Source organism: Phocoena phocoena, chromosome 12 (assembly GCF_963924675.1).
Source record: "Phocoena phocoena chromosome 12, mPhoPho1.1, whole genome shotgun sequence".
NCBI classification, from domain to species: Eukaryota; Metazoa; Chordata; class Mammalia; order Artiodactyla; family Phocoenidae; genus Phocoena; species Phocoena phocoena.
Genome location: NC_089230.1, coordinates 53464365 through 53491883, shown reverse-complemented (window position 1 = coordinate 53491883; position 27519 = coordinate 53464365). Strand labels below are relative to the sequence as shown.

Sequence of the window (27519 nt, the reverse complement as noted above, 5' to 3'; positions counted from 1 at the left end):
TGGCATGTCCCATGTTTAAGTCTTTAAGCCATTTTGAGTTTATTTTTGTGTATGGTCAGAGGGTGTGTTCTGACTTCATTGATTTACATGCGACTAGGCAACCATTTCTTATTGATGGTGGAAAACGATTTTAAACCTGTTAAAATTATTATTCAATTTAAATGTAGTAACAATATTCAAATAGTAAGCTATACCTACAGTATGTATGAGTCTTACAAGTCCCTAAGAGCAGGCATTTAGCTGGAAGCAGGTAGTTAGCATATCGACTGAGGTCATTTCAGTGGATAGCTAATGCTTCATTACTGTCAAATAGATTTACTTAATGATTTCCTGTTACAACAGTCAAGTGAAACATATCTTTAATGAAGAGTTTTTATGATGCAATCTAGGAATTTTTAAAGCTTCCATGAAATACATTTGCTTCTTAGGTTATTAGGGTACCTCAGCAGTGCCATGCTTGAGTTCTTGTGAAGAATTTCACAGAAGAAATAAAAGCAAACACGGTAATGGAAGACACGAAAGAATTTCTCTCAGGTAGGGAATTAGACTAAGCGTTTGTAACCGGGTTTGCTGTGATTACCTCAAGGCGCTGGATCAGTCCCAAACCAATCCTACGCCCTCACATAATGAAAAGACCTTATCAAGGAAAAGAGCGTCGGAGGGAATTGCTGAATGTCCTGGAATGGGAATGGCAGTCTGACACTGTGACTGACTGACTGTCCTCAGGGGAGAATTTATTATTTTCTTTGTGTGCTGCATAAAGTTTCACACACCAGGAACATAAAAATGTCCTGGAGGTGGTCTGTTCAGCTAATTCTTACTGAGTTTTCATCTGCACTAAAACACAGCAGAGTCAAGACTGGCAGATTAAATCGCTTTGTTACTTAACCCAAAGATTTACTTAACACTAAGATAAGGTTTTATTTAAAAGCCAGTTATAACTCAGTGTTCGTTTATTTCACCAGAGCTTGGACATCTGCCTCCAAGACATTCTTCTTCCTTTAAAGTCAATAAAGGTTTGATTTTCAAGCTTCACAGCACAGGATGTGCTATTGACTATGGGAAGGCAACAGCGGGAGGTAAAATCCAAAAGAAAAATGGAAATGGCAAAGCTCGCTGGATATGAAACTGTACAAAGAAGAAACAAACACAAAAAACTACCTTTTGTGATAATGATACTCAAGATTCTCCAACAGTTCTAAGCAGCAGCTTGGGTCTGTAAGTACTAACACAGCACCTAGGAGGCAGCTGGAAGTTTAGAGTCGTTGTCCCAGCTCTGTCACTCTGCCGGTCATCATAATTACCGCACATTCCTGAACAACATTCACTGTGTAATCTCAAGGGACAGTCATCGGGTCCACTTGCTTCCTTTCCTCCTTTCACCCTACGGTAGAATTCAGTAGCACCCCTACCAAAGAATGAATTTAAAGAAAGAAAAATGCAAAGGAAGCGGCTCCTTGTCAGAACACTTGTAACTGTTCAGAGTTAGAGAAAAATGAGATTAGCAGGTAAAAAGGCATGTGGACGGAGACGTCTGGCCATTGACTCTCAGGTGTAAATGCCACTGGCACAGAAAGCGAAAAGTTGGTCCTGGGAGCACCTGCCAGTTTTCACTGCGAACTCGCTTCAGGAAGAGGCAATATACTCCTACACAGATGTGCAACAGCTATTTTTACTGTTGAGTATCTGCCAGTAGGAACATTTGGTAAATAATCAAAACAGAATCTTTCCCGAGGGCTTACTCTGATGGGAATCTGCTCCAGCTGTACAGGAGACAGTCTCGATGATGCCAGGGTAGGTTTTACCCACTGACCCATCAGGAAATGCCACACCAGACTCTATGCCGAGAAAAGCTGACTAGTCTTCAGAAAGACTGAATAAATAGCTTTCACTCAGCTAAGGTACCTCGAGTTTGGTCATGTTTTTAGAAACATGAGGAACATTTCTCAACTACCGAATCCCAATCCCTAGTCCCCAAGAAGAAAAAGAACTGTGACCAGTGGCAGAAATGCCTTTCTTGTTGTTAATTTAATTATAATTATAACATAATTTGAAGTCCGGTGGAAAAGACAGTACATGTTATATCCCAGGGGCTATGTGCTTCTGGAAACAGAGGAGGTTCAGTTCCCACTTTTTCCCCAAATGCCAGTCTCTTCAGGATTATAGGAAACTGAGCTATTGTGTAAAACCACTTGCTACTATAAAGAGAGAAATGGATGCAGCAGATAAATGTTGGGTTTTGGAAGAAGAAATTGTAAGGTGGTCAGAGGAAAGAGGGAGAGAGAAAAGAAGTGGCCCTGTGCCAGTTTGTAGATGGTGGTGATTAAAGATACTATAAGAATAAACCTCAGTGCAGAGCTGACCCTTGAAAACGCAAGGGAAAGTGTAAATGAGGGGAGACAGGGTACAGCAGCTGCTTTCTCCTCTATCTTAAGCTCAGTGTGCTTGCAGCCAGCACTGCAGCCAGGTGGTAAATTTATATGAGACCTTCTAGTAAATGCACATAACTTTAACCAGGTATGTGGTTACTCAGGCCAGTTACTCAGGCAAGGTAGGAGCAGGGCAGGCCTGACACCATTGTAAATAAACTTAAGTAATGTCTGTGAATGTGCCCTTTTATCTCCATGTGGCATCCCAAATTGTGTGGCATTTCAGAATAAGACTCAAAGATAAGATTCTGTCATCAAGAAACACTGATTTTTTTCCTCCCTCAGGTGATAGCATCCCCTTCTATTCCATTTCCTACCTAAATACATTTACCCTCCGGCTCATAAGAAAACCTGTTCTCAGGATATTTCCTTACTTCTGTTTATCTAGAGACTGAGACTAAAGGAAACTCTCACCCATTTTCTTGGTTACTCTCCTAACAATAATGAGGGGAATAAAAAAGGAGAGCTGGACACTCGCAGAAAGAAGCAGAACAAAGTGTCACATAATGGAGTACTTTTTTTAAGATACAAAAAAGAATCAGGCTAAGTAGTCATGTTCAAATTATTGTAATTGTGAAGAACTTCATTCTTTGCCCTTAAACATATTCATTAAATTTAAAAGAGTAAAGTGGTTACAGTTTTTTTTCATAAGGATTAACAAAGTAGGTTCTCTAGGGCAAAGTCAGTTTTCTGTTTTTCCCCAATAAAAGTAACCAATTACATGTTTTAAGAACACTGATTATCTATAATTGACATTTTCCTTTTTTCTCATAACAAGAGCATTAGATGTTCTCTGTGGAGAAATCATAAAAATTCAAATAAGCAAAAAGGAAGAACACAAAAAAGCAATCAAACTCACAACCCAGAAATAACAGTGTTAACACAATGGCTAAATCAGGTTAGATCTTTCTAGACCTCTTCCTGTGTACATATACACACTACTTTAAGGTTTACAAAAATGGGGTCATACTATATGTTCCGTATGGTAATCTCTTCTTTCAGTAAATCATGGCCACTTTCCCATCCATATCCTTTGGATTTTGAATGAGACATTAACTAGTTTCAATCTTCTTAAAAATCATGCCAAAACATACCTGGAATTTTTCACCTTTGTGCATCTGGGTTGATCTAAATTCAGGAGAATCTATAAAGGCACAGGGGTAAATATTATGCAGAAAATGTCCTCGATAGGAGACCTTCATTCTGATAACAGAAATTAGTGTTAATAAATGCATAATAATCCACACATAATGTGACAAGCCTTAAAATCTCCATAATCTTATGGGTTTGTATTTTGTAAAATTTTAAAGACCCCCCCCGACAGGTGACTGACATAATTAAAAAGCCCTTCCTGAGGCACAAGTATTAATTTCAAAATAAATTTCACCAACAACAAGGGAAAAAAGACATGTATTGAAGAAGATATGTGCCTTCCAATGGTTATCATTGCTGTTATAGCTGGAGTGACCATATAATTAATTACTCAAACTGGGACACTTTTGAGAGGGAACAGACACTGGCTGTCTCCCCAGGAGACTGATATTCCTAGAAGTTGTATTTCTGTGATGTTCAAAAAAATTAAGCAAGTCACCTCTGAGATACGCATAAGCTCCTTAAATTTTAACACCCAATTTAAACCTATTACAATTCTGCCTTGTTAAATTTAAATAAAACTTCCCAAAAAGTTGAAAACTTCACAAATGAAAACACTGACATCAACAAGATTCACAGCAATAAATTCTACATAATTTTACCATGTTGCTCTGTAATATTCTAAAATGCAGTTGTCTGATGAAAATTCACCACCAACCAGCTCTGTGATCACTTCCTTCATTGGTCGGCAACATTTCCTTTCATTCATTTCCTACCCAGAAGCCAGAAGCGGATTCCAGGCAAACGAAGCATTTCGATTTCCACAGAGCACTTACTTTCCCTTCAGGAGAATACTCAGACGGTCGTCAACTGAGGTTATATCCTCTGCAGCATAGGTCTCGCCCTTTTTCAATGTTTGGATCATGCAAAACTGTCCAGTTAATCTTCTGAACAAATCTGGAGGCACACGGAGTGGTTCAAACAATCGCTGGTAGATGCTTTTGAGTTCCTTTTCGATTTTTACCTGAAAGGCAGCAGTGACCAGATACCACACTAACGCAGCAACACCAAAACATTGGCTTCTGTGGTCTAAATAGGGATTTTTGAGAATAAACAAATCTGCAGTGGATGCCATCACCCTTCTGTGTGTTGGTCAGTGGAATCTGACACAGAAGAGTAAGTGGTGATGTAAATTTAGACGCTGAAAGGGCACTTTTGCAGTTAAACTGAACCCTGTGAGCATATGGTGAAGATCTGCACCATTGATTACATCTCTTTCTATGCGCTACCAAGCAACCGCAGAGGTTTCGAATGCTGTCACAACATTCACCTTGCCAATCTTAGCATTTCCTATAAACAACGTAAAACCTTTTCATTTTTAGAATACTTTTGTTTCACAGAAGGAAATTACACTAACTTTGAAATATTACAGCAAGAAAATAAGTACATAGATTAGGAATCAACTTGGAAACAAATTTATGAAGATACATACATTAAACATTTTTTCTATATATAATTATTATCTAATGAGTTAATATAGGAAAGCAAACATCCACAGCTGCAACTGCTGCTTCTCATTTATTCTGGAGCAAAATGAAGAGTAAAAAAGTTTCCATGTAGTAGTCTCATCCTGAGCTACCATAATCTCGGTAGAATAGAGAACCCACTGGCCAGTAAGGCTGGATGCTAGAGGGAGGGAAAGCAAAATGGCTCAATCACCTCTGCTGTCAGACTATTCAAGGCCTGGGTCAAGCCCCGTCTTTGCACCCAGCATTAGTCTGGGAAATCTGTACAGCATGTGAATGAACTTTGGGGTTCAAATGATCATCCATCTCAATGAAATCTACGGCAGCCACACCATGAAGCTTACAGACGCAGATGACCAGGGCTGCTCAGATGTCACTGCAGCCTTTGCAATGCTCTCACTTGTCCTGCTGTTTCATTTTAACGAAGTACCAGCATTTATATTTTTCAAAAAGGTAGGTTTATTGTCAGAGAAGAAACGAAAGCACAGATACTAAGTGATTTACTTACCTGGTGCTACCATCACATCAGCAACTTCTGAATCTTATGTTCAGAACTTGGGGTTCTAGTAAGTTCTGATATTCAGAAGCTGAAATCCTTATCATTATTATCATCTACCTTCTCCACTCCACAGCTCTCATAATGAGTGTTTAAAATAATTCACAAATCTGTCTCACTTCCGGCATGCACACTAGCCAATGTGGCACAGCAATGAACATGCAAACTGAAAAACGGACTCATATTCATAATCTGCTCGTCCTGCAAGTCTTAGCTCAAGTCCCAATTCCTTCATGAAGCCCTCTTAATTCTTCTCTTTGAAAGCATCCACTTATCAAATGTTTTCTTGAGCACCAGTTAAGTGCTAACCATGCTTGGCAGGAACCGGGAATACAACAGTAATTGTGGTAGATGATATTATTGTTTCCAGCTATTTGCTGCTTCCACCCCCGTGAGAGGATCATATATCCTCTTATCCTATCCTACTCCCACATCATCAGGCTTGGTCATGTCATTTGCTTTGGCCAGTGAAATGGGAGCAGAAGTTTTAAGAAACATTGGGTGTTTCTTTTGTTCCCTTATATTTTTCTCTCTGCCATGAGAATGCATGTCCAAATAGAACCTGCTGCTTCAGCAGAGACCCTGAAATGAAGAAGACACATGGAATAGAATCACAGCTGCCACAATCCATATATTAGGTTGGTAAGGAAAAAAACCTGTTGCTGTTGTAAGGCACTGAGACTATCGGATTGTTTGTTACACAGCATAATGTAGTGAAAACTGACTAATACAGTACGCAAAACAGACTGGGTTACGATGTTTGAGGAGATGACAGTCTAGTGGAATGCCTATTACATATATCACCTGTATCATCAAAATTATAATTTCCTATGAATTATCTTGTTTTCTAATAGTTTTCTATGTGCATGTCTGGCCTTGAACATAAGATTAGAGCAAGCAGGTTATCTTTTACTTTACTGAATATTTGTATGTGCTTTGGACAGTCAACAAACAGCTGTGGAGTGGTTTCTAGGAGCCATGCTATTTTCCTATTCTGTTTACATCTGTTCTTGGTATGACCAAGGAAATACAACAAGGAGTGGAGAAGAAAAAGTTAAAGACTAGTGTTTTCATAACAACTCACCAAAAATGGTGATTTCCTTAAATGAGTATTTTGGACATAAGAAAAAAAACAGCTATTACATTTTTAAAAATAGCATAAGCTATTTGTAAATCATTAGCAAGTTCACGGAAGTTGTCTCTGAGCACTTAATTTTATAACAAGGCAAAGATTTTCCAGAGTGACATTTGAATATCAATAGGCAAAATAAATAATGAAGTTAGATGACTAAAAAGAGAGAATACTGTCATGTTCTCTCATGTCTAAATTGCCCTAATGATTAAAGCCGTTTTAAAAACTCGTCGGTAGAACAAATTTCGTGGTGCTCAAATATTTCACTTTCAGAAAGAAAGTGAAAGTCTTAGAAAGACTTTCATAGAAAGTCTCATCTTCAGAAAAATGATATTAAAGGGCCTAAAGATGTTAAATGCTCATTCTCAGGTCCGAACAAAGTACTTGAAAAGCAACAGCTTTAAAGTCTCTTCTTTATTAATTAATTGTTAGTAATTACCGGTCTTTTCTTGTACAAAAGATATGAAAGATGCAAAACGTTGATCCCCAGGAACACCGAGTTCCAGATCATGATATCCAAGGCACATCGGTAGAGAGTGGCCCAGACGATGTAAAGGGTACATCCTGTTGAATAATGAAGTGGGCATGTTAGGTGTCTAGAGTAGCTTCAGCATGTAGCTTAATACATTTGTCATCCTCCATGTATAAAATAAACCAAACGCATCTTAGAAATACCTAAGACAAATATCACATGAAGTTACATTTTGGTTTTTGTTTGATTACCAAAACAAACGAAACCAAAACACACTTTGTTGCAGAAAACTTGTAAAGTATAAAAACCATTTTTTAAAGGAGGAAAAACAACTTCATAATTCTACTACTTAAAGACAGCCACTATTGATATTTAATACTTCCTCACAGTCTTTATGTATTTTTACCTGATGGCAAACCTAATGAATTCACAATTTAAAACCTATTCTTGGGCTTCCCTGGTGGCGCAGCGGTTGAGAGTCCGCCTGCCAATGCAGGGGACACGGGTTCGTGCCCTGGTCCGGGAAGATCCCACATGCCGCGGAGTGGCTAGGCCCGTGAGCCATGGCCACTGAACCTGTGCGTCCACAGCCTCTGCTCCGCAACAGGAGAGGCCGCAACAGTGAGAGGCCGGTGTACAGCAAAAAAAAAAAAAAAAAAAAAAAAAAACGTATTCTTTTACTTATTGCAGTGATTTTCCCATTTCATTAAAACTCTTCATATACATAGTTTTTAATGACTGTAATTAATTAAACCGTAATTTACTTAACTATCTCCCTACTGGTAGACGGGTGACATGTTTTGGCTGTAATTTTTGATAAGTAGCAAAAACAGCTTTATACATAAAAATGTATCTGTTCTTGTGACTGCTTGCTTAGTTAGGGTGGATCACCTGCCAGTGAGCCAGGGGAATAACTTTATAGGTTTTGACGACACTAAAGAACTGTTTTCTAAGGGGTTTGTGCAAATCTGCAGTTTCTTTTGATCAGTTTTATGATGGGAGAATCAATATATATTTTAAATTTAAAATAAAATTATCAATATCAATTATCAACACAAATATATCAACAGCACATATGCACATAAAAACTAAATCTCCCATTTAAAAAAGTTATTCATTTGCAATTTTAAAATTTCACCGGAATGATTTGGGGCACCTGAATAATAGCCCAAAATATAAAAAATTTAAGGTTCTTTAGGTAATATTGCGTAGCAAATATTGAAGACATGTAAAATCTTATTACTTAAAGGAGACAGGGTAACATAATGGAAGGACTGACTGAGAAGCTGGAGAACCTGAATTATAGTCCTGGTTTGACCACTTTTTCCTGGTCTTAATTTTGGATGAGTCATTTAACTTCTCCAAGGCCTCAGTTTCTTTGTTTATCAAGTGTTGGACTAGATGATCTCCCTTGGTCTGTTCCACCTCCAAAACTCTGTCTTAAAAGTCATAAGTAGCTTTTGCTTTTTACAGGGTGTGGTTTTATTTTTTCACTCAGTACTCTGCTCCTCCTGCTGTAATCCCTACCTGACTCAGAGGTAACAGCCACAGAAGTCCTACAAGCTACCTTCTAGCTACCCTTCTACCACCTTCTTTGACCCTTTCTTGTCATCTGTCATATATTTCAGGCACAATGAGCTACTCTTCGTTCTCCCTCAACATGCTGAATCTCCCTCTCCTCTGTGCCTTTTACCTGGATACCATACACACTCACACTCAGAGAAATCCTCATCTTCCCAAAACCAGCTCCAAAGTTGTCTCTTCAGTGGACCCTGGTCTGCCTTTCTGCTGAGCCCATCATGGAGTCCATTTCTCCCTGGCACTGGGTGCACACCTGCATCACAGCATCTGATCTGTCCTATGTGACCGCCCATCTGTTTCTCTCCAGCCCCCAAAAGAGTGTCTTTCTCAAGGATGGGGACTGCATTTGTCAATTTCTGTTTGACATATTACAGGTGCTCAAAAATGACCTGAATAAATGAATCACCAGGGACATAATCACACAGAGAGTAATCTGTCAAGGATCACTGGCTAAAATAGTAAAGTTGATTGTTTTAGTATTTTGATGTGGATTAATTTAACGTGCTTCATCAGGGTTAACAGAGCACACCACCCCCCAAATTTTACTTGAACTATTTTGTCTGGGTAACTGTTTTTGTTCCCAGTGTTGCTTTACTTGCTGCAGCAAGTAAATGCCTATTCAAATAATGATAGTTAAAACTATAGAGTACTTACGATGTGCCAGACACTACTGTAAGTCAGATATCACACTCACACTCACCGAATTCTTACAACCCCAGGAGGTGGTATTTTTACCCTTATTTGACACGTGGGGAAACTGAGGTATAGAAAGTTTATTGACCCAGTTACGCAGTTAACAAGTATGTAAATCCTTTGAAACCCCCAATACAAAGTCCATCTGATGCAAGTTATAGAAAAGTTACATAAAGTCTCAGTTAGGTATCTTACCTATAGTTAACATCCCCCTAAGAAGTATCATATGAAGGTGAAGAGTAGTTGGAATAACCAACCCAATTGCAAAAAAAATATTCGCTACATGAAAAACTAGATGATGTATCTCTTTCCAGTTTTCACAAGTGGTCTCATTGGAAGGCACAGGTAGGATAGTTTCTAACTCAGGTGTAAAACCTATTGCAGTTGATTCTGCCAATGGGCTGGACTTGGTATAATTCATCTTGAAAATTCCTATAAAAACAAATAAACAAAAGGACAATCAAAAAATGACAGCTGTATCTTATCACCCCTATGCGTGTTATACCAAAATTATTTCTGAGAACTAAATGTTGGTAAATAGACTTCTCTGGTGGTTATGAATTAGACCTAGGTTCAAATCCCAGCTCTGTCACATATTAAATGTATCTATTTCCTTATCTGTTAAATGATGATAATACCTCATTGACTTTATGAGGAAATGAAATATATAAAATACTTAGCATAGAGCACAATTATTCTCTGATATATATACATATATATATATATATATATATATATATATATATATATCACTCCATATATCTATATGTTTGTATCTAAACATACTTGGAGGGGGAGAGAGAAATGAGGGAATTAACTAGTCTAAAAGACAATCACCAATGTTCATAAACCATAGCTATTACAGTTATTTAGTATAGCTTTCTATCATACTCGCACTAGTGACACTGAATCCAAACACAGGAAAAATAACTAGAAAAAATGATTTTTTTAATACCTTCAAAAAATTAACACCTTACTATTTACTATTTGAAGGCTTAGGATATTTGGAAGGCTTTAATTTCATACTCTTGTTAAATCACTAGAGCGTACATATATACATTCTAAATTATCATATATGACATAATAAATATATTACTATAATCATTTATATGTACAGAGAGAGTGTTAACATTTACTCCTTTAACTGTCTAAAGATTTACTTTCCCATTAAAATTCTAGTTGGTTGCATCTCACAAATTGAAAAATAGTAAACTTCCAGGTTCCTTATATGGAAGATGGGTCATGAGTATACATTTGACTATTTAATATTAGAATCTGTAGCAAATACATTTCAAAGAACATACATTTTACACATGCTTACATAAACCTTAACACAAAAGGGCACTATTTCCTTACTATATGACCTGTCCTCTCTGGTACTTAAAAAACTCTTTCTATTGTTAATTATACAAATTGGTCCCTGGCAAAAACTATGTAGATTTACAGAATATGTGAATTGTTCTGTTTCGGGCAAAGAATTCCCAATGGGGACCCAAAGTATGTTTAAATTTAATTTAGAAATATGATTTTCTTTCCAAATAAGGTTACACAATAAGCCATATTTTTCCATTTTTTTTCTTTTCATCCATCACACTAAAATGAAGGTTTTAGGTGGTAGAATCAATTGGTATCAGGTTGGGCATTTTGAAAGGATGTTAATAAATAAATGTGAAAGAATTCCACATCTCTTAAGATGATAGAAACCTATACATGCCTAAATTTACAAACTGTGAATGAAATGATCAAGTCAATTAAAGATCTCTTCCCATAATTCTAGAACAGTTCATACATATGAGAAATAGTTGACTTAGATATTGATTTGCTGCAAAAAGGAAAGAAATCATTGAAATTCAACTACTTTCCAAATTTTATTTTATTGAAGTACAGGTGATGTACAATATTATACAAGTTACAGGTGTATGATATGGTGATTCACAATTTTTAAAGGTTACACTCCATTTATAGTTATTATAAAGTATTGGCTGTATTCCCTGTGTTGTACAATATATACTTGTAGCTTATTTCATACATAATAGGTTGTACCTCTTAATCCTCTACCTTCCAAATGTTTGGCTCAATAAAAATACAAACCTATTAGGATGGGGGGAGGAATCATTATTTTAATAACTCAATTTTTACAAAGTTTGCTTTCAAGAACCAAATCAGAATTAATCTCATAAGTTTTTCAAGACGGAAAATGATATTAAATGTCCTCTATCACTCATGATGTCAATATCAGCTTATGCATTAGTATTACCTAAGCTAAAAATAACTGCCATTTCTACTGCACTTTAGAATGTGTTTTCATTCCCATTGTCCCATTTGTTCCCCTAACTAACCTGTGTTCTCTACGAGACAGGGACAAAGTCATATTCACCTAAGTATATCCAAGGCCTTTTCTCTGTAGAGAATGCCAGAGGTGAAAGCCATATGGAAGGTACACAGAAATGACAGACATTTTTAGAAATTACTTTTCTGTCTCCCCAAACCTCAGTAGTAAAGATAGGGGAGTGCCAAGCCTGCCTGAGGCTGGGAGAGTCAGGTTCTATACTACAAGCGCCAGGGAGCCACATAAGCCAGGGAAAGTCACTTCTGCTCCTTGGGTTGGCTTCTTACTGGGAATTGAGACAACTGGACTAGATGGTCTTTGAAACCCCTTCAAGTTTTAATAGTCTGTGGCTCTAACAGGTATTTATATAGTCAGTTAAGTAATACATATTCCCCCTCACATCCACCTGATTACACCTGTACTGCCAACTAATTCACTGTAATTCAATTTCAGGCTTTTAAAATTTCTCCAACTGGCACTGAAAGTACCAATTTCTGGTCAAGAGAAATGACAGGAAAACTATGATCTACTAACCCAAGAACCAAGGACACGGTGAAAAGAATTTTTAAAAGGTGAGATAATCCTACAACATATTTTGATGTACCACACCTTGTTAAAAATATATGTATAGTCCATATATTTATTTAATTTTCTATATTCAATATATATTGTAGAGTAATTAACATTATTTATTATACATAATTTATTTTATTTGTATGTTTATATGTCTATTATTTATCTAGGGATACTTATCTATATGTCTCTTTTGAAATGCCAGTAACCTACTGTCAATAAATATGGATCGGATCTTGCCAATAAATATGGAAACCTCTTGCTTGCCAAAGGTTTCAGCTTCCTTTGACCACTACTTAATAGATTTATGTGGCTTGCACTGAACTATCCTTATACAGAGAATGAATGAGTCTAACGAGGAATATTAGACTGGTAAATTGGTGAACGTTCAGGTTAATTTTGACTAAATCAAGAGAAATTTTCTTTTTCCTCCGAGTCTGATTTCTTAAATTACCTGTTCTAGTTAAGGCCTGTTTATCTATTGCTTTTCAGGTAGGTGTGTGCAGGGCTAAATAGCTAAATGGTGAAACTAACATTAATCCTTCACCAAACTACGCAAATGAAGACGATAACAGCAGCGAGCAAAAGTCACGCTCATAGACTAGCGCAATTCATTCCGTGATTCTAACTGAACCTTCGTTTATCTTCGGAATGACAAGGGCACTATGTTGCTAAGAGTATTTTCGTACTTATTCTTGCTCCAAAGCCAGCAGTTTCTGAGACTTATCTGGCCAACAACACGTTTCCCAAAGCCTCAGAAACGAGGGCGCGGGTAGATCTCGGTTTCCCCAGCCATCTGCTCTCCCCAGGCGCCCAGCTCACCTCGCTCCTTAAAGAGGGAAGGTCTGTGTCAACTGGTCTTGATCCGAGGCTCTCGGGCCACGACGGGTGTGCAGTGAGCGCCCTGACCCACCTCGCATTCGCAGCGCGAGGCCAGAGCGCGCTACCCGGTGAGCCCGGCTGCGCGCTGCCTCCGCGTGGGACCCGGAGGCCCTACAGGGGGCGAGGAGGAGCCGTAGTGGGTTCGCGGGCCCGGAGCCCTGTGAACCTCTCGTGGAGGGGAGAAGCCGAGCTCACCTAGAGCTTGCGGGCAGCAGAGCGCGGGAACCGGCACCCGATGCGGTCCAAGCGCCCGAGGACGCTGGCGCTGCCAGACCCGAGTGGCGGCAGTTGACATCTGAGGGTCTGTGACCGCGACGCCCAGACCCAGGGTGAAGGGCGGCTTCCAAGGACAGCGAACCCCGCGAGGGCGCGGCCAGCGAGGAGAGGGCGGGGTTCCCGGCGGCCGGGGAACCGAGAACAGGCAGCCGCCGCCCGGGAGGGCAAAGTTGCTCCCAGTTGAGCAGGGATCCAACTTTCGCTTCCCGATTTAGCCGCGGGAGCTCGAGGCTGCAAATAGCCGGGCGCGTTGTGGGAGCCCGCGGCCGCTGCGCCTCCCGCTCCTTACCTGGCTCGTCCCTGGAGCGGAGCCCGGGCGGTGCTGGCCAAAGTTTGGGGCGGTAGCGGCGGGGCGCAGGGGACACGGACGCGAAGGCTCGACGGGACCCCGACGCGAAAGCCTCGGCCGATCGGCGGGTCGGGAGGCTGCTCGGCCGCTGCCGGGTCTCCGCGTCCGCAGCGGCTTTGACTAAAATAGGCATCACGGCAGCTGCGGCCGGGGCTGGGGCCGCACAGCGCACGCGCCCAGCGTCCCGGCGCCCCCCGGCGGGCGGAGTCCCGGGCCTCGGCCAGGACTCCCCGCCCCGCTGCTCCAAGTCCGCCGCCGCGTCTGCACAAGCGTGGTCCCGTTTGAAGCACCCGCTTCTTTCTTTCCTGGTTTTCCTCTCTACTTCTCGGTTCTGTCCTAGTTTGGGCACGAGTGGGAGACGGGCAACAACTTGGGGCCAGCGGCGTTGGCTGCTCAGCCTCATGGGGATAACTCGAGCAGTCGGGTCCCAGGAGGGAGAGAAATCAGAAGGAGAAATGAAAGCTGGAATAATTTCCCCGCAAAGTCGAACGACCCACTCGCATAACTCCCTTCTGGGACAGTCGCCCGCATCTCAGCACAAGCCGGAAGGACCGGGAGAGAGCGCAACTCGGCGTCTGAGCCTGGCGGCGGAGGCTGGCGGTTTGGTCCACACCGACGCGAGACTGCGCCTTCGGGGACCCGGCGAGGGGCCAGAGCAAGCCCGCCCTTCTGCTGCGGGGGCCACGCGGGAGAGACCTTCGACACGAGCCGCGGTTTTGTTTCCATGGAAGAAGGTACTTATCCGAAATTTGCATTCCCGTGGCCGTCCCTGGCCCTCCACTCAAGGCGAAGCTCCACCCGGAGTTTGCCACGTGAATTTGGCAGATTTGGGACCCTGACTTGAAAAACGAGATGTGAAAGTACGCTCCAGTCAGTCTTTACTGTTTATAGAGCACAAGTCTTTTGGGTAAGAAATGCAGGGCAATTTAATGAAGAGTCGGTATGGGGAAGGAGTTCGAGGACAAAAGAGGAAGGTTAGGTGGGCGTTCACCGTTTCCACCGAAGTGTCCCATTGACAGATAAAATTTGTGCCAGTTATTAGAGTGTGAGGTCGTTCATGCGTGCCAAACATGAGCCAAAGACCACAGGTACTTTATAAAGTGAGGACCTGGGTGTGCACACTCGCCAGGCCTCTCCTGTTGCAGAAGCAGTGCAGCATCTTCTTCAGGAATATGGGCCATAGTGCTGCACAGACCAGGTTTGAATCCTGCCTCTGCCACCAGCCAGCTGTGTGACCTTGGGGAAGTTACTTAGCTTTTCTGTGCCTCAGTTTCCTCTTTTGTATCTTGGGGGTGATGATGGGGATGATGATTGCACCTGTTTCTCATAGGATTGTTTTGCGGACTAAATGATTTAATATACATAGAAGGCTTAGAATGGTACCAAGTAAGTTCTATGTGTGTATGAATATATATTCTACTTGTAGAGCTCCTTCTCTAACATGTTTGAAATTTGCTGTATCTATACAAGATTTATTTTCAAGGCTACTTCTTCAGAGTCTGTTTCTTTTTAGATGCTCTGCCAGCCATTTTGGTAGCTGCCACTACATACATTTTAAGGTGTAGGTTTAATAGTAAATGTGCACAAAGATTTTGCATGGATATTTATTGGAGAATGGCTTGTAGTAATGAACACTGGAAATAATTTGTAATCATAGGGGACTAAGTAAATTATAGGACATCCAAATAATCTTGTTCTAAGCAACCATTAAAAATAATTTATAGAAAGATACTAGAGACATAATAATGTCTGCTAATTATACAGAACAGAGGTCAGCAAACTCTGGCCCAGAGGCCCAGCCTACTACTGATTTTTGCACAGCTCATGAGCTAAAGCGGTTTTTACATTTTTAAACTGGTTGAAATCATCAAAAGAAGAGTAGTATTTCATGACGTGAAAATTATGTGAAATTCAAATTCAGTCTCCATGAAGGCAGCATTGCGGAGTTGTGATAGAAACTATATGGCCCTGCAGAGCCTAAAATATTTACTGTCTGGTTCTTGACTGAAAAAATTTACTGCCTTTTGATATAGAGTGTACTTTGTGCCAGGCACTGTTATAAGTGATTAAATATATTAAGCCATTGAATCCTCATGATAGAAGTAGTTACTATTATTATCTCCATTTTGTAGACGGGAAACTGAGGTAACAGCGAGGTCGAGTAGCCTGCTCAGGGTCACACAGCTAGCGAGAATCTGAGCCAGGATGTGAACCAGACAGTCTAGCTCTACAGCTTACGCTCCCGTCCACTACCTGTACAGTTTCTGCCACCTTCTGTCACTGCCTACACTGCCTCCCGTTAAAAGATGTTTAGTAGAAAAAGGCAGGTTACAAGAATGTGGAGAACATTACAAACCATCGGCGACGTTAAGCAGTATTATGCTTACATTCCTTACTTCAGAGGCTGAAGTTGTAAGTGATTTTTCTTTCTTTTTTTTTTTTTTTGCGGTACGCGGGCCTCTCACTGTCGTGGCCTCTCCCGTTGCGGAGCACAGGCTCCGGACGCGCAGGCTCAGTGGCCATGGCTCACGGGCGCAGCCGCTCCGCGGCATGTGGGATCTTCCCGGACCGGGGCTCAAACCCGTGTCCCCTGCATCGGCAGGCGGACTCTCAACCACGGCGCCCCCAGGGAAGCCCGATTTTTCTTTTTTTCCTCCTTCTTCCCCTCCCTCTCTCTCTCCCTCCTTTCTTCTCTCCCATTTCTCCTTTCTCCCTCTTCATCTTCCAACTTCTACGCCTCCTCCTGCATCTTCTTCTGTGAAATTTTCTATGATGATTATATGTTCCTTTTATAAAAATTTAAACACATGTTTACTAAAATAATAGAGCCCAGGTTCTGGCTTTTGCAGACTGGGATACCGGACTCCAGTTATGGAGTCAGCTGTTACTGGACATACTCCTTACCTAACAGGATCAGATATGCCTGTAAGGCGTTTAGATCATATCAAGATTGCATACTTTTATGAAAAGAATACTAGATTCGATATCATAAGACTGGCCTTGGATAGTCTGTTTGCTCGGAGTTTGTGCTCCACAGAAAGAGGAGACTGAACTAAATCCGTGCCGCCTCACTATAACCCGTCTAAGGATTAAAAGCATAATTTTATGTTTGAATTTCTTATCACTGATATATGACTATCAGCTCTATAAAATTCAAAATAAGAATTCTAGACACAGAAACTTGGGTTTGGGAGTGCCCTAGGCTCCCTGGTCTCCTCCTGCTGGGCATGGAAAGATCAGATTGAAAGACTCAGCGCTATTTGAAAATGAATATGATGCAAGGAGGTAACTTGCATAGAAGTGTAGAATGAAAAGGGTACGAGGCATGAATAACAACACAGGGCAGCCTGTCTCCTCTGCAAAAGCTCTAGCTAGTACAGCTTAGATTGACATAAACAATTATTTCTACCTTTATTTCGCTATGGGCGTCCTAGTCTGCTTTTATCATTTGGACAAAACCTTGATAAGATTTCAAAGTTCATATAGAACAAGTTTGTGAAAATAAAACGTGACCTGAGGGAGTCACTGTTTTTAAAAGTATGTCGCATTACTGGGGCTTCCCTGGTGGCACAGTAGTTGAGAGTCCGCCTGCCAATGCAGGGGACACGGGTTCGTGCCCCGGTCCGGGAAGATCCCACATGCCGCGGAGCGGCTGGGCCCCTGAGCCATGGCCACTGAGCCGTGTCCGGAGCCTGTGTTCCGCAACGGGAGAGGCCACAACAGTGAGAGGCCCGCGTACCGCCAAAAAAAAAAAAAAAAAAAGTATGTCACATTACCTTCCTTATCTCTGTCTGCCCATGGTTTACATCAGTGTAGACTTTCTTTCAAATGTTACTCCGAACTGCAGAGGCCATAGCTGCTTCTGGTATGGTCTCATGGCAGGCAGTTGTGATCAACTCTTATACAATGATTTGATTAGATTCTTTCTGTACCTAAGCTTATCGCGTTAAATGTTACATTAACTTTTTCATTGACCAGTTTGACAACGAGCCTCATTGACTGTTTTAAAATTTCTTTTCCTTTTTTAAAAAAATTAATAGGCTTGGTTTTGGTTTTGTTAGAGCAGTTTTACGTTCACAGATGATTGAGCAGATAGTAGAGAAAGCTCCTATAGAGCCTTTTTCTCCCCTGCTTACAGTTTCCCCAATTATCAACATCTTGCATTAGTGTGATACAATTGAAGAACCCATATTGTTACATTATTATTAACAAGGGTCTACATTGGGGTTCATCTTTGTGTTGTACAGTCCTATGGGTTTTGCCAAATGTATTTGTCATGTGTCCACCTGTGACATAATAAATATAATTCTTGGTCTCTTCTCCCGTTCCTGACCCAGAGTTCCTAAAACCCTTGTAGCAATTTCTTGAGTGACTGGGGTGCGAGGAGCATCTTTTATTCTAATATTTAGTCTTTGATCCCCAATTCCTGACAGAGGGCTCTTAAAATCTTCATAATTTCCTGAGTGATGGGGGCGATAACAGAGTCTTTCACAGAGCTTCCTAAATCCCTTGGAAATTCCTGGGTGATAGGAGTGTGTTTTGTTCTAAGGAGATAACCCTGTGTGGGCTCCTGGATAGCTTCAGGATGGGGTCTGGTCACCAGAAAGACCAAGCCACGACTAGAAGCTTGGAGCTTTCATCCCCAACCCTCTATTCTCTGGGGAGGGGAAAGAGGCTGGAGATTGAGTTAATAATCAACCATGCCGATGAGATGAGGCCTCTCAAAAAAATCCGTAAGCTAAGGGGTTTGGAAAGCTTCCAGGTTGGCGAATATATCCACGTGCTCGGAGGGTGGCACACCCCAACTCCACAGGGACAGAAGCTTCTGCACCTAGGAAGCTTCTGGACCTTGCCCTATGTACCTCTTCATCTGGCTGTTCATATGTATCCTTTATAATACACTGGTAAACGTGTTTCCCTGAGTTCTGTGAGTTGTTATAGCAGGTTATCAAAGCGGAGGACAGAGTTGTGGGAACCCTGATTTATAGGCAAGGTGGACTGAAGGGTGAACTTGGGGGCCCATTACTTATGATTGGCATTAGAAGTGGGGGGGGTGGTCTTCTGTCACTGAGACCTTAACCTGCGAGGTCTACACTAACTCTGGGTAGTTAGTATCAGAATTGAGTTGTGGGACACCCATTTGGTGTCTGGGGAGTTGGAGGATTGGTTGGTGTGGGAAAACCCCACACATATTTGGTGTACGAAGAGTAGAGGAAACAGAGTTTTGTTTTGTTTTTGTTTTTGTTTTAAGTAATGGCACGTACCCACCATTACAGTATCATAGCTAATAGTTTCACTGCCCCAAAATCCCCTGTGCTCTGATTCATCCCTCTCCTCCCTCACTTCCCTAACCTCTGGTAACCACTGAATTTTTTTTCTTACTGTCTCCATAGTTTTGCCTTTTCCAGAATGTCATATAGTTAGCATCATATAGAATACTGACCTTTCAGACTGGCTTCTTTCACTAAGCGATTTGCATTTAAGGTTTCTCTGTGTCTTTCTGTGTCTTGATAGCTCATTTTTTAATCACTGAATAGTGTTCCATAGTATGAATGTATTGTACCACAGTGTGTTTATCCATTCACCATTTTCCGAACATCTTGGTTTCTTCTAGTTTTGACAATTATTAATAAAGCTGCTATAAACCTTTGTGGGCAGGTTTTTGTGTGGACATGTTTTCAACTCATTTGGGTAAATAAATACCAGGGAGTGCAATTGCTAGATTGTATGGTAAAGCTGTGTTATCTTTGTAAGAGACTGCCGAACCGTCTTCCGAGGTGGCTGGACCATTTTCCGTTCCCACCAGCAATGAGTGAGAATCCCTGCTCCTCTGCCTTCTTGCTAGCATTTGGTATAATCAGGTTTTTTTAAATTTTTATCTTAGCCTTTCTAATAGCTGTAGTTTTTGTTTTTTAGACTGACTCGGTTAATTTGTTCAAAAGAACTGGTTATGCATTGAACAGGTGTTTTATATCTTGGCTAAATTAAAAACAAGAAATAAAGCAAAAGTGTATAATCTTTCATATTATTGTTGTTGCATCCCAAAGGCCCACAGTCTAAAAAATGGTTAAAACAATGTCTCAATATTTCTAATACTAAATTCAGGGAGGAGCTCCCTAAAAAGTTGGATTATATTTGATTCATTGAACAATGAGCTTTTACCCCAAACGTTCATCCCTTAAAAGAAACAAAACCTAACTAACAAAACCTAACAAAAAAAGTGACCCAGTACTTTAAGAAGACAGTGAATTATAAAGGTAGTCGAAAGAGTCGGGGATTTGGAATCATCAGCTGGATTTGAACCGTGGTTTTACCTTTAATAAACTGGGTGAATTCAAATCATTGATTAAACTTTTCTGAGCCTCAAGTGCTTGTCTGTAAAACTGTGAAAATAATTCTTAGTTGAAAGGATTATTTTGACCTTTAGAAACTATGTTTTAAAAAATGTCTGGCATCGGGCTTCCCTGGTGGCGCAGTGGTTGAGAGTCCACCTGCCGATGCAGAGGACACGGGTTCGTGCCCCGGTCCGGGAAGATCCCACATGCCGCAGAGCGGCTGAGCCCATGAGCCATGGCCACTGAGCCTGCGCGTCCGGAGCCTGTGCTCCACAACGGGAAAGGCCCCAACAGTGAGAGGCCCGTGTACCGCAAAAAAAAAAAAAAAAAAAAATGTCTGGCATCCGGCTTTCGGTAGCTTAATTGTACATCTTTTTACCCTCCTTATAGTGCTCTGCACATGGTACACAATCAGTAAAAATTATTAGAATTCCCATCATCAAAATTCCCTAATCTGATGAAATAGTTGACGTATTCTATGAACACATGAAGTAAAGATGTGGTTTCATCTTCTATGTATTTGCCTGTTTTAAATAGCTAGAACATAGCATACATAAGACAGAGATTTCAAACAAAATTTGTAGATTGCAAGACTTTGGCTCATGCTAAAATATCCAGTGGTTTGGGATTTCCCTGGAGTAGCCAGAAATGAGATATTGGCTTCAAAAACAAATTCATAAAATATGCAATAGTATAGATTCTAGAAACTGGGCACTTGACAGAACTAAGTTACAGTAACTCACTGTCTGGGACTTGACAGAAATGTGCACACAGTGACTATAGTCAGAAACTAGAACCCTGATACTCCCTCTGTTTATTCTTCCTTACGTAACTTTGCTTCTAAAACAGAAGAGTTACATTTGTGAATTATTTGTTTTAAATATTAAAGTAACAAAGGCCATATATGAAGCATTTAATAGGATTTCCTAATCTTTCAGAAAGTAATTTCCAAAAGAAGGAATTTATTATAAGTAACTAAGTATAACAGAATCATGATTTTTTTAAAAAAGTGTGAAAAGAGGATCAGAGAAGTAGCTCCAATTCACAATCATTTCCCATAGAAGCGTCAAGGCTGGGCCCCGGTTGGATTCTTAAAACAAAAATGGATCCCAGGCCCAGGCAGATCCCCCAGGAAGAGCAGGTTCAAAAGTTTGGCACCAACCACTGTAAAAACTTCTCTTGTGTTTTGTTCTTTCCCTTTTGGGCATTTCTAGAAATTCACAGACGCTTGAAGCCTGTCTTATGAATCCCACGTTAAGCACCTCTACTTCTAGAGAAGAGAAATGCTACAAGCCTGAGGATGACGCTTTTAAAGGTACGGGTTTTTTTTAGTGTATAAGTAACTCCTTTATATGAATAATTAATTTAGTGATTAGAAAGGAGAAGTTGTTAATGATAGAAAAATAACTTTTGGCAGTTCTTAATAACATGTAGTCTGAATGTATAGTCAAGATTTTTATTGAAAGTGAAGCCAGGGGAATGACTTTTAATCTGTATCTGATGAAAGCAAAACTTTCCATCATAGAGTTTCTACTGGGAAGTATCATTCTGTTAAGTAATTAATCCTCAAAAAAGGCTGGTTTTGGAGGCCAACAATAGCCAGCCCAGTAATTGACATTGGCTAGAAACAAAAACCCGAAGCAATGCGTTATAAAGATGGAAAAATAAAATAAAGTTGGGAATAATGGTGCTGCCATCTGGCATTAATTGATGTGCAAAAGCACTCAGAGTTCCCAGGAGAAAAGAATTATTTACATGCAAATTTTCATTATTACGACTACTTAAATTATTGTAATAAATTCATGAAAATAAGACACCTTGCTAGCTTAATGCATATATAAAACCTAATAAAATATTTATGGGCTACATACCAGCAGCTTTATCATTTGGCATAAAAAGTGATAAACAAGATGACATATTTCTTTAGTCCAAGATCAAACATATTTGGTAAAATTTAGGGCCACATAAAATGATGATAATGATGTTTGGTTTGAAAACTGCAGAGACCCTCACACACTTTCATAGGAGAAAAAAAGGTCATGATTTGAAAAGATAGATTTTACAGTCATTGAGTCGCTTTAGCATTTGGGAGGAATAGAACTACCTTGGTTAGCGCATTTTCCCACAGAACACCATTATGGTTTATATGCCATATACAAAACTATTCGTATGCAGTTTTACTGTGTACTCCAACTTAGGGATTTCTTAATATTTTTTACATCAACTACACCACGTTAAATTATCCAAAGAAAAGTGTAATGAATATAAACTCAGAAAATGGCATCTAAAAGCAACAGAGCATTCCAACGTGAGTCAGGAAATCTTGCAGATGATGTCATATGACTATTTAATGAATAAATAAAATTTCTAATACCTAGAAAATTGATGTTGAGTAGGAAAAAATCTAGTAGAAAATATTACTATTAATGGCCATTATAAGATGCCATATGATGAAATCATTAAAATGCCTTGGCATTTATTACTTACATAATTAATGGGTTAACATGTTGGCATGTGATTCCCACGTGTTTTAAAGGGATATTACAGAAGTGGATTCCCCAAAGCAGTTTGTCTCTATCTCTATTACGGCTTTATTACTTGCTACCTTTTAAATAGTTATGTAAAAGCCTTACTTCTCCTTCTAGGTTGTAAGTTTATGGTGGGTAGGAAGTGTGTCTGATTTAACTTTCGTGTCTCCATGGTACCTGACACGTGATGCACATATATTTGGGACTCAGTAAATATTAGTTGATGGAATACTTGCATTTGCTTTTAAGTATTGTCCTCTGATAGAAGAAATATTAAATATTTTAAAAATGGTGTTTTACAACTTAAATTATTATGAATGGTGGATATAAAAGAAGAAATATATACCACCAACATATTAATAGAAATTGGGTTAGCATAGTGAAATTACTGTCTTCTTTTTTCTGTTCTAACTTGTTTATGATATGGTCATATTATCTTTCTAATAGAAGGAATAAATAATAACAAAATGATAATATTCTACTAGACTAAAAATCACTTTATTAGAATTATGGTGACCTCTCCACTATAATAGTGACCTTCCTCTCCCCTCCCCACCCTCATACTCCCCACCACCACCTTCCTCTCCCCCCACTTACCATCTAGGTGATTTATGATGGAACAGGAACAAGGTGGAAAAGATAGGTTTGGAAGGAGAGAGAAGAGGTGATGTTAACCCTGAGATGCTCATTCATTCATTTAGAAATACTGAGTGGTCTGAATGGTGGCAAATGCCCGGGGTCAGGAAGCAGCAGTGGGGGAGGAGTGCAGAGACCTCAATGCCACAGGCAACTGCAGGACACGGGGTGGGGGGGCCACCATCCCAGATGCCCAGAGACCAAGTGGCCAAACAACATTCAGTCAATCCAAGGAGGACTCACAGGACAGAGAGAGGCTGAAACACCTCTCCTGCTCTGCCGTGAGGCCTTGTAAATTTGTCCTGCACCTCCCAGAGCAAGGAGAGAAGCACAGAAAGACTAATGGGTTCATTTTAAATGACTGTTTAAAACGGGAAGAAATTACTTTTAAGTGGTAGGATCAAGTGTATTATTCTGCCATCCCTGGGAAGAGGGGGTGAGAGCAGGATGAGATCAACTGACAGGTTAAAGGAAAGCTGTGTTTTGCGTGTGTCTGATCAGTGTCTCCTCAGTTTACACCTGCTATACATTTTATTCATTTCTTTTTCAAAAAAAATAACGAGCACTTGCTATATACAAATCACTAGACCAGGAGTGATTTTTTCACAGAAAAATATAATTATAATAAAAGTATGGAGACTGGCATTAGGTGAGGTCACTGGAGCTCCCAAACTATAAAGTTTTGAGAAAGATGAAATACAAGGACCAGTTATATTAGTTAATTTATCACTTTATTTTATTTTTTAAGGGTTTTTGTTTGTTTGTTTTAATTTATTTTGGCTGCGCTGGGTCTTAGTTGCGGCACGTGGGATCTCATTGTATTTTGTGGGATCTTTTTAGTTGCAGCATGCAGACTTCTTAGGTGCGGCATGCGAGCATGTGAACTCTTAGTTGTGACATGCATGCGGGATCCAGTTCCCCAATAAGGGATCTAACCCGGGCCCCCTGCATTGGGAATGCAGAGTCCTACCCACTGGACCACCAGGGAAGTCCCCAATTTATCATTTTAAATGGAATTACTTAGAGGGAACACAGTAATCTGTTGCATGTTACCAGCACAAAATTCTCTAAGCTAAGTCAGCTTGCAGGTTTTCAACCCAAAGAATGATCTTGGAACCTGAAAACTAATCACTGTGCATTCTGAACAAGTGCTGTTTAACTCGCTTCAACAATATCAGGAAGAAAAACGGCTTTGAAAGTCATTTAAAGTAATAACAGCTCTGTGTCATGCAGAAAAAAAAATGACGTAAAGAAAAAATGACATTATTACATGTCTTACATTTTATTTCATGATAAAACTGCCGATGGCATTGCATCACTGAAGTCAAATTGGGAGGGGGATTCAGTGTCGAAACTCAGGTATGGATTCAAGAACAGGTGCAATTATTTTCCTTCTACTCAACAAATATTTACAAAGCAGCTGTCATATGCCAGGCACTGGTTCCCAAATGGTAAGCAAGATGTAGACTAGTAGGGGAGTTTAAAAACAGAATTCTTTTTCTCAGAAAAATAGACTTTGTGCTTGTGCATTGGCTAAACTTTTATCTCAGATGAACCAAGTTATATCCCACTTCAGATATATTCCCTGTTCTTCAGAAACCACCAGTTACCTCACGTCAAAAAATACCTTCTCTGTCTTGGAAACCTTACCAGTTACTATGTGAAAAAGCTTCAGTTTACAAAGTTTCATTGTACATAAAATTTTATCCCATCTTAGAAAAGAGAGAGGGAGAGACCTTCAAGATGGCGGAGGAGTAAGACATGGAGATCACCTTCCTCCCCACAAATACACCAGAAATACATCTACATGTGGAACAACTCCTACAGAACACCTACTGAATGCTGGCAGAGGACCTCAGACCTCCCAAAAGACAAGAAATTCCCCACGTACCTGGGTAGGGCAAAAGAGAAAAGAAAAAACAGAGACAAAAGAATAGGGATGGGACCTGTACCAGTAAGAGGGAGCTGTGAAGGAGGAAAAGTTTCCACACACTAGGAAGCCCCTTCACTAGCGGAGACGGGGGGAGGCAGGGGGGAAGCTTCAAAAACAGCAGTTCAGAGGGCAAAGCGGAGAGATTCCTCCACAGAGGATCAGTGCCAACCAGCACTCACCAGGCCAAGAGGCTTCTCTGCTCACCCGCCAGGACAGGTGGGGGCAGGGAGCTGAGGCTCGGGCTTTGGAGGGCGGATCCCAGGGAGAGGACTGGGGGTGGCTGCGTGAACACAGCCTGAAGGGGGCTAGTGTGCCACAGCTAGCCAGAGGGAGCCCAGAAAAAGGCTGGACATGCCTAAGAGTCAAGAGACCATTGTTTCGGGGTGCGCGAGGAGAGGGGATTCAGAACACTGCCTAAATGAGCTCCAGAGATGGGCGCGAGCCGCGGCTATCAGCGTGGAGCCCAGAGATGGGCATGAGACGCTAAGACTGCTGCTGCAGCCAGCAAGAAACCTGTGTGCAAGCACAGGTCACTATCCACACCGCCCCTCCCAGGAGCCTGTGCAGCCCGCCACTGCCAGGGTCCTGTGATCCAGGGACAACTTACCCGGGAGAACACACGCCTTAGGCTGTTGCAATCTCACACTGGCCTCTGCTGCTGCAGGCTCGCCCTGCATTCCGTACCCTTTCCTCCCCCCAGTCTGAGTGAGCCAGAGCCCCCTAATCAACTGCTTCTTTAACCCCGTCCTGTCTGAGCGAAGAACAGACGCCCTCAGGTGACCTACACGCAGAGGCGGGGCCAAGTCCAAAGCTGAACCCCAGGAGCTGTGCAAACAGAGGAGAAAGGGAAATCTCTCCCAGCAGCCTCAGAAGCAGCGGAGTAAATCTCCATAATCAACTTGATGTACTCTGCATCTGTGGAATATATGAATAGACAATGAATCATCCCAAAATCAAGGCGGTGGACTTTGGGAGCAACTGTAGACTTGGGGTTTGCTTTCTGCATCTAATTTGTTTCTGGTTTTATGTTTATCTTACTTTAATGTTTAGAGTTTATTATCATTGGTAGATTTATTTACTGATTTGGTTGCTCTCCGTTTTTTTTTTTGTCAGATATATATATATATTTCCTTTTCTCTTTTTGTGAGTGTGTATGTGTATGATTCTTTATGTGATTTAGTCTGTATAGCTTTGCTTTTACCATTTGTCCTAGGGTTCTGTCTCTCCTTTATTTGTTTGTCTGTTTGTTTTTTGTATAGTTTTTAGTGCTTGCTATCATTGGTGGATTTGTTTTTTGGTTTGGTTGCTCTCTTCTTTCTTTTTTTATTTTTAATTTTTAATAATTTTTTTATTTTAATAACTTTCCTTCCTACCTTCCTTCCTCTGTTCCTTCCTCCCTTTTCTTCTGAGCCATGTGGCTGACAGGGTCTTGGTGTTCTCGCCGGATGTCAGGCCTGTGCCTCTGAGGTGGGAGAGCCAAGTTCAAGACATTCGTCCACCAGAGACCTCCTGGATCCACGTAATATCAAAGGGCAAAAGCTCTCCCAGAGATCTCCATCTCAACGCTAAGACCCAGCTCCACTTAACAACCAGCAAACTACAGTGCTGGACACACTATGCCAAACTAGCAAGACAGGAACAAAACCCCACTCATTAGCGGAGAGGCTGCCTAAATTCATAATAAGATTACAGACACCCGAAAACACACCATCGGATGCTGTCCCACCCACCAGAAAGACAAATCGTATCAAGTATCTTTTCCAGCCACAGCGCTATGAGACTAGATATCAATTACAGGAAAAAAACTGTAAAAAATACAAACACATGGAGGCTAAACAATACACTACTAAATAACCAAGAGATCACTGAAGAAATCAAAGAGGAAATCAAAAAATACCTAGAAACAAATGACAATGAAAATACGACGACCCAAAACCTATGGGATGCAGCAAAAGCAGTTCTAAGAGGGAAGTTTATAGCAATACAATCCTACTTCAAGAAACAAGAAGAATCTCAAATAAACAACCTAAACTTACACCTAAAGCAATTAGAGAAAAAGAACAAAAAACTCCCAGAGTTAGCAGAAGGAAGAAATCATAAAGATTTCTGATCTGATCATCTAGATCAGAAATAAATGAAAAAGAAATGAAGGAAACAACAGCAAAGATCAATAAAACTAAAAGCTGGTTCTTTGAGA

At 40.7% G+C, this 27519-nt stretch overlaps 1 protein-coding gene across 1 annotated transcript in view; it reads right to left on the bottom strand.

Annotated features, from left to right (window-relative positions):
• The window catches only part of BVES (blood vessel epicardial substance), a 38919-nt gene extending 24910 nt beyond the window's left edge, over positions 1-14009 (bottom strand). Inside the window, exons 1-5 of the mRNA XM_065888562.1 lie at positions 13831-14009; positions 9677-9913; positions 7175-7299; positions 4358-4545; positions 3524-3632 (exon numbers count right to left, since the gene is read on the bottom strand). Coding sequence (XP_065744634.1) covers positions 3524-3632; positions 4358-4545; positions 7175-7299; positions 9677-9902 — 648 coding nt within the window. The 5' untranslated portion in view covers positions 9903-9913; positions 13831-14009. The remainder of the gene's footprint in view (positions 1-3523; positions 3633-4357; positions 4546-7174; positions 7300-9676; positions 9914-13830) is intronic.
• Positions 14010-27519: the final 13510 nt, after the last annotated feature.